Here is a 7,686-nt window from a genome sequence, read left to right as displayed (position 1 = left end):
CTTTTAGAACAGATACATGAACAAAACTGAACATCAAAGACTTTCTTTGTTTTGGATAGCTCGTTTCATTTTACAAAATTTTGAGCGTTTCCTTATAGTTATTTCAAAGGGTTTAAAGTTTTCCTTTAATTTTGTTTCGCTAGCTCGCACGTCATGATTCAGTTGATATTTTTAAGTATATGTAGGGACTTTTTGAGCCTTCATCCCTGGAACAAGTGAAAATTTGATTGCTTCACTGAGAATGTTCGGTTTAACTTGCCGATAAAAGTGCACCAACAGGAATTATTGGCTAACAAAGAACATTGTGGCGTTCAAAATTATTCGAATTCCATAGCACTATTTTTTTAATTTCGAATCTTGTTACGACAGAGCAATCCTAGAATTGTTTGGGTTTTGTTACATAATAAACTTACTGTCTTGGAAAGTTCTAAATAATCAAAGACAACACCTAAGCCGTTGATTGCTTTGGTGTAAATGCTTCTGATTAGGTATGCCTCGAAAAAAATGACTAATGCACAGATCACGGAATCAGACAACAGCTTATGAGATGCGCTAGTGATAATAAGGATAAACGCCTGAATCAGCAAATACACTATACATAGATTTCGTCGCTATCTTCATGTAACATTACACTTCGCGTTTGCAACAGCTAATTGCTTACCTGTGCTACTCACCACTCTTTGAACATACCGCGCTCGATCTGCCGCGGCGCTGTTTGAAACCACGTGACAGCCACATGTCTCGGTCCTCAACCCTCGCTGGCCCGCCACCTGAGCACCCCTCTAATCCGGACTGGAATCCTCATTGAGTGCGCGGGCCCAGCTGCGACCTTCCCCTCTGTGAGCCGGTGATTCTATTGGCTGTTCTGGCCGAGCTATTGTGACCGTCCTGCGGCGCGGCGGGCAGTGTGTGCCGGTCGGCGGGGCGGGCGGCCGCGCGCGCGCACCGCTGCCGACCAGGCCGGCCTATATAACGAGCGCGGCTGCCGGCGACGGCGACGTCCACAATCGCATCGGCCGGCTGGCAACGTCATGACTCCGGCGGTTCTGCTCACCCTGACTGTGCTGCCGCTCACAGGTCAGTGCCGGGTCACCGGGGGTCAGTGACGGGTCAACATGGGGTCAGTGATGGGTCATCAAGGGTCAGTGACGGGTCAATATGGGTCAGTGACGGGTCAATATGGGTCAGTGACGGGTCATCATGGGCCAGTGATGGGTCATCAAGGGTCAGTGACGGGTTACCGGGGGTCAGTGTCGGTCACCAGTTAAGTGCTTGCTAGCGCAGGTGAAAAGTAACCGACCACTTCGATTGCGAAATGTCAAAGAATGGAGGTAGAGACGGCATAACGGCATATCGAATTGATCAGTCAATTAAAGCAGGAGAAAGGTCAGCGTTGACTTTCGGGAGCAGGATAATTCACTGTGATAAAAAGAGCAACTTCTCGCATTAATCGCGGAAACTGTTTCCTATTCCGACAATCCTGATAAGTGATATGGATAGGTATCAAAGCGAGTAAAGAAGTTCGGAATCTATCGCAATCTTTCACACAGGGTCCAGCAGTTTACTTTTATCAGCTTAAGTTTATTGGCGTACTTACTTGTCAAATTAGATAAAAGAACTCAGTGTCGTCAATTGAAATTGGTAGTTTCATTAAGAATTAGTTATCGAAAGTAATAGAAAGCGAGAAGCTATTGTACGTGAGTGTATCTGCATAGCTTGCACATTAGCAGGTCGAAGGATCATTAGTGAATGATAAGTGACCGAGACATTCCGCAGGCTCTTGAGTCGTTATTCCGTGGATTAAGGATTTTGCAGGGTGCCGGTTTTTATCTCATAAGTCCTCCAGCTATGCCACCGGAAGTGATAAAGCTGGCATCTTCGTTTTTCAGTGGTTTCAAGGCACGGTTCAATGAATGCAGAGTACGCCAATGTGGGACATCCAACTCTCCTTCGCTCTTAGAGCCCTGTTTGACTCAGTTAGTAGGTTACAGAGTGACTTGACATTGGACGGGGCACAATGATGTGTACATGGCTTACAAGATACAGCATACTTATCCAGTACCCAGTCACGCAGCTTTTGCAGTCCTCTTCTTTTCAAAATGTGAAACGATATTTAAGTTTGGTTTGTAATTTGCATTGTTTTGTAACTAAGTACGCTTTGTATTCAAAACAATTTTAAGATAAAATTTTCGCATCATCAATGCTTACAGAAAAAAATGATATTATTCACACATTTTTTGTTTCCAAATAATAGTTTTGTCAAACATTATTTTAGGTATAGCTTATAAGGGACATCAGCATTTCCATAGATAATAGCCACTTATTCTTGCTACAGTTGCCAATAAATTACAGTGAGCCATGTGTTGCGTTACAGCAACAACTACAGTGCAATGTTTTCCCAATAATGTTAAAATTCGAATTCAGCATATGGTGCATCGTAAACACCACAACTGTTTTATTGTCCTCTCATCGTTTCGCATAATTATAACTTCTTTGATGCACTAGATTAGTCGGCCCTGGTAACGACTTGACTTGACACGTCATGTTCTTATCTCGCGAGTTCGTGACCTTGTGACTACTAGAGAGCAGACCCCCGACCCCTTTTCTGCAGACCTCACGTGACCGAATGACCCCCAAGGGAGGCGCCCCTCCCCCTCCCCACCCCGAGCAATCGATTCGACCCATTGGCGACTGGGTGCCTTCTGACGACCAATCGCTACATCTCTCCGGTGGGGAGCTGGTGGGGTCGACTCGGTCGGTCCTAAAGGGATCGGGGAGCTCCCAGCGCCCGAAACATGAACAAATGGTTCCCGTTCTCCTAGCCTGTCAGGCATACTAATCAATCATGCTTTCCGTATAGTTCACAACCGGTCACCGGGTTCAAGTGAAACGCGGTACGGCGATTGGGTATTGTGTCGTTCTTGTGAGTTGTGACCCACTCGCTCGGTTACGTTATTTATTTTTGAAGAGTACCCTCGATGCCTATCTCGATCTATCCCAAGCTGAGCACGTGTCGCGGGCACGGGCGGGGCACGGCGTTCCGCACCTGTTTTCACGCCCTATTACGGCCATATCAAGCCCGTTATCATCACGCCCCCATTGATTAATGGTGGTGCAGGATCTCATCAGAGCCACGCCCACGAGCACGGCTGGTCGGGCCGCCGCCGCCGTAGCAGCCGCTCCTCGCGGCACGGGCACGGTGCGCACCCTCCTCCCTCCGCGCCGTCCGCTCCCCTGCTCTGTCTCTGTCTCTGTCTCTTTCTCTCTCTCTCTCTCTCTCTCTCTCTCTCTCTCTCTCTCTCTCTCTCTCTCTCTCTCTCTCTCTCTCTCTCTCTCTCTCTCTCTCTCTCTCCTCATCTTTCTCTCTCCCCTCTCCTTCTCTCTCACTCACTCACTCACTCACTCACTCACTCACTCACTCACTCACTCACTCACTCACTCACTCACTCACTCACTCACTCACTCACTCACTCACTCACTCACTCACTCACTCACTCACTCTTCCCTCATCTCTTTCTCTTCTCTCTCCCTCCTCTCTCCCCTTTTTCCTCTCTCCCCCTCTCTCCGATCTCCCTTTCTCCACACCCTGTCATCCAAGTCACTTTGCCCTGCCACTTTCCGATTTCCTATACCGGATGAGTGCTACGTGCCTTTCCTACAATTCAGGTCAAGGGCGGCCTAATTTCCCCTAGTCCTTAGTCACCCATATCTGGGACGAAGTTCGGCTTTTATTATAGGGTAGGACGACACGTCCAGCCCCAAATCTCGACGCTACACTATCATGAATTCGGCGCGGCAGGCCGGTGTTGAATTAGACCGTCGAGATCTCTGCGTCGGTTGTTGCTTGTTTTCTTACCCTAGTATCGGGCAACAGTCGTCTGTGAAGACTCATGGCGCAAACGCAATCTATTTGCGCTCAACGAGAGGCGGCGCTCGCGGGGCGGCGACGCGCTCGCGGCCCGATATAGCCCCAGGACAGGTCGCTCGACAGGCCCGAGACCCATGTGTCTGTCGCCACTTCCGTGTGCAGGGAGACTGGCGTGCTGCGAACCGCATCGAGCTACCTACAGAGCAGCGAATAGGCGGTAAATAGACCGAGGCAAGGGCCTTTGACCTGAGAAGAAAACAGCTCCACCGTTCAACTGGATCTTTTTTCTGATCTATATGCACGCACAGACATGGACGTGGAGGTCCAGTGCTGATTGTCATAACATTGTGTTTTCTAAATATTGTTGAAGCTTCTGATGTCGTCTGGTCGGCTGGATCAGGTTTTCATTTCTTACGAAAGCACTTGATCGTCCTAAGAATTATTTATTCAAATGTAAAAACCACTGCGCTGCTAAATCATTCTTTTGATAAACGATCCCATAACCAGTTTCCGCTTTTAACTAAAAAGGACTAATTAGTTGACATATTTGTGCTACTTCTTGATTTTATCTGGGTGGCTGTTTGAGTTATGAGACTCAGACATGCATTCTCCTGGCATTATGCTCGACAGCCAGTTTCGTTTCGCCCCCGCACATTGCAGTGTTCCACCCACGCCAAGTGCATCGTCATGAAGGCTAAATCGCTGCTCGTCTAGACGTCTTAACAACGAATCAATGAAGCCATTTTATTCTGAATGGACCGCCGGATGCCTGTCGAACAAGTCTCAAGTCTGTTTGCTTTATGCGCAGTCAAAGGCAGTGATTCCCTTTGGCTGAAAAATTCCGCAAAGAGCTTTTGACTACGGCTCAGCCGGAGTCGGCCTCGGACAACTTTGAAACCGGCGGCTCCTGAGTGGCCTGGGGCGATGAACAGTGCTGGGCGGGTTTCGGTACCCACCCGTGAGATGTCGGCACCGGTCATTGGGGGTCGTGACGTCACTGGCCGCTCGGCGCTGCCAACTGGGCCTGAGGGATGGCCCGCGATGACGTCACCCGATGGCTCTCGGCCGGCGCGGACGGCCGTCTGGGCGGCGGCACGAGACAGGGGCGGGGCTGTCCGGGGGAGGGGGAGGGGGCCACCCGGGCCACCACCGCCGCCGGCCCGACCGACCCAGCCCCGATCGGACCGGCTCCGGGCTCCGGGAGACGAGCCCGCGTCCGGGAGATCGCTGTCGCTGCCGAAAAAGATTCACTGGCCGCCGGCTCTATAATAACTATCTGAAACATGAGATAAGATAGAAAATGACATACCTCGTGCAGGGATGCTATTAATAGGTTCAGTTGGCTGATTGGATCGCACATAAATGTAACCACATAAACTCAGTCATATATCATTTAAGGTTCTGAATGTGCGATAGCATTTTATTGTCGCGTGGGCCTAATAATGGGATGACATCACGCACGGGATAATTGACAGTCATTACAACCGTACGCTGGAGTATTGGTATGCCTCGATCGTCGGACTGTAGTTTCAGGCCCAGCTGGCCAGCGGAGTCACAATAGCGAACTACGTTGGGCGAACTACGTTGGGCAAACTAGGGGCGCCAGTCAGTCTGGGCAAGCCTACTGTGGCAACTCAAATGTCGTAAAATAACGTAGCTTGTTTCGAGCTCTGCGGGAGCGTTTGAATCACATTTTAAAGTGATTCGTATCTCTTACATGAAGGTATGAAGTTGCAGGCACGAATGCGCCGAATCGTGTTAATAAGCTGTCTGACTGCCTAGTGTAAAATAAATGCCTATAATATTTGTTAGAAAGCTCACAACTTATTCGTATAATATTTGTCGAGCATCCTGTGAATTCGTTACGAAATCTACAACGATTTGCTCTCCTTGCACAAAAGCACCTTGTCTTCTTGAGCAGTGGTGAGTCACCTCATGCCTTCAGCTTCCCTCGACTCAGATCACTCTTTTCTTGACTCTATCCCTCGAGTCAAAAGGTCGCGAGTCAAAAGGTCACCAGACTCCACTCTCAACAGCTCGGTGCAGATTAGCTTCGAGTGGGGGCGCTATCCACCGGCTCTAGCGGAGCTCTGGGCGGCGGCGGGGGCGGTGGCGGCGCGGCACATGGCTTGTTCGGCGAACGGGCCCATAATCCAGAGAAACTGTTTACCTGACATTAGCGCGCCGCTAACTGGAAAGGCGGCCTGATGGTTGTGCACACAGCCGGCCGGCGCGTCAGTGTATACGGCGGCCACTTAGTTGACGGCCGAACGCGGATGTTTATGCTAATGAAAACGGCGTGGTCTAAGCAGTGTCTGTGACGGAATGCTGCGGTGCCCACGCTCCGTTTGCGTCCCTTGTGTTACTCTCGCTTTCGATCCATGTTTCATGAGAGATCTAGAGGATTACATATATGCTGTGCAGTATGCTCATTGCTAAAAAGAAGTGACAACTTGTTGAATGACATCACACTAAGCGCTTATCGTACTATGATATGATCATTGCTATTTTTATACAAAAGGAAGAAATTGGTTTTCCAGACAAAATGTTCATTTTAATTGCATCAACCAGAGAATAAGAGACAAAAAATCTGATTTCGTAAACTGCTTTTTTCATTTGCCTGGTGCATCATCTTTGGCTGACTACAGTGATTACGATGGCGACCAAGCGCTGTGGCAAGCTATTGCTCCGATACGCAGCCTGACTAGAGTGAAGGAAATTTCCAGTTCGCCGTGGGTGTGTTTCCACTGTCGCCGTGCCAGTACCCGATAGAAAGACGAACACCGCCGCAGCGGTCTTCTCGGAGCGACGAACTCGGCGCGCGATAAATTGGCGCAGATCCGGCGCGGCTCCGCGTGGCATATCCGGCGCACGCGGGCCGCAGTGTGGCGTGCGTGACGCCCTACTGGGAAGGGCGGCACACTTGGCGGCGGTTTTGTGTGATGCAACGATTTGCAGATGAGCTATTTTCACAAGTTGTATTCGACAGTTTGGCTGATTGGCTGTGCCCATATTAATGACACCACAGTCGTCACGTTATGCCAATAGTAGGGGAGAGTGGTGCAGGAGGCCCCCCCTTAAGCTCAGTTGCTATTTTTAGACAACTGATAATATTTAAGAGCTAACGTGTGCATGCGCTGTGAGCATGCATCATTTTCCCATACATATTTGCATTCAAAATGAATCTAGGGGGTACACAAACCGTAAACTTTAACATTTTGGAAAAAGTTGCAAAAGGGCCTCTTACACTATGGGTATGGTAAGACGCCCCCCCCCCTCGGGCGTTTAACAAGGCAAGTCGACTTGTAAAAGACGTTTTGCGAACACAGCTGCAAGGCCTTTTATTTCGAAAAGCTAAGCAAATACGGTGTTATCGAAACCAATAACACTTCCAAAGCGTTCGAACAATGCGAAAACTAGCACAACCAAACGCTGATGACCAACGAAAATTGTACCTATTACCTCTAGAAAAAGAAACAGAAAAAAAGAAACAAAAACAAACTCCTTGAAAAAAGAATGCCACGCCTGCCGCAGGTGCAGGCGTTTTAGCATCGGGGGCGTTTTTTATCGGGGGGGCGTTTTATAATCCTCGAAGGGAGGGCCTCTTAAAAAAATGCAGTGTTTTAACGTCACAATATTTATGGTTTATGAGACATTTGCAGCGCACCAGAACATGGTCTATTCTGAAGCTAACATGTGACAATTTCGATGAGATAAGATTGCATTTGATAGTCATTGTTTTTTCAGATATATAAGGGTGATAAAGATGCATATATCTAGCAAGTAAAGGGGCAAAAACAGAAACAGGCTTACCAAAA

At 48.8% G+C, this 7,686-nt stretch overlaps 1 protein-coding gene across 1 annotated transcript in view; it reads left to right on the top strand.

The window, feature by feature from the left end:
- Positions 1–923: 923 nt before the first annotated feature.
- The window catches only part of LOC122363456 (chordin-like protein 1), a 33,256-nt gene continuing 26,493 nt past the window's right edge, over positions 924–7,686 (top strand). The window contains exon 1 of the mRNA XM_043332743.1: positions 924–1,077. Within this exon, the coding sequence (XP_043188678.1) occupies positions 1,032–1,077 (46 nt within the window). The 5' untranslated portion in view covers positions 924–1,031. The remainder of the gene's footprint in view (positions 1,078–7,686) is intronic.

The sequence above is a fragment of the Amphibalanus amphitrite genome, unplaced genomic scaffold (assembly GCF_019059575.1).
Source record: "Amphibalanus amphitrite isolate SeventyFive unplaced genomic scaffold, NRLGWU_Aamphi_draft 000621F_arrow, whole genome shotgun sequence".
Classification (NCBI taxonomy): Eukaryota; Metazoa; Arthropoda; class Thecostraca; order Balanomorpha; family Balanidae; genus Amphibalanus; species Amphibalanus amphitrite.
The sequence above is the reverse complement of the archived record's forward strand: the minus strand, read 5'-3'. Positions and strand labels throughout refer to the sequence as shown.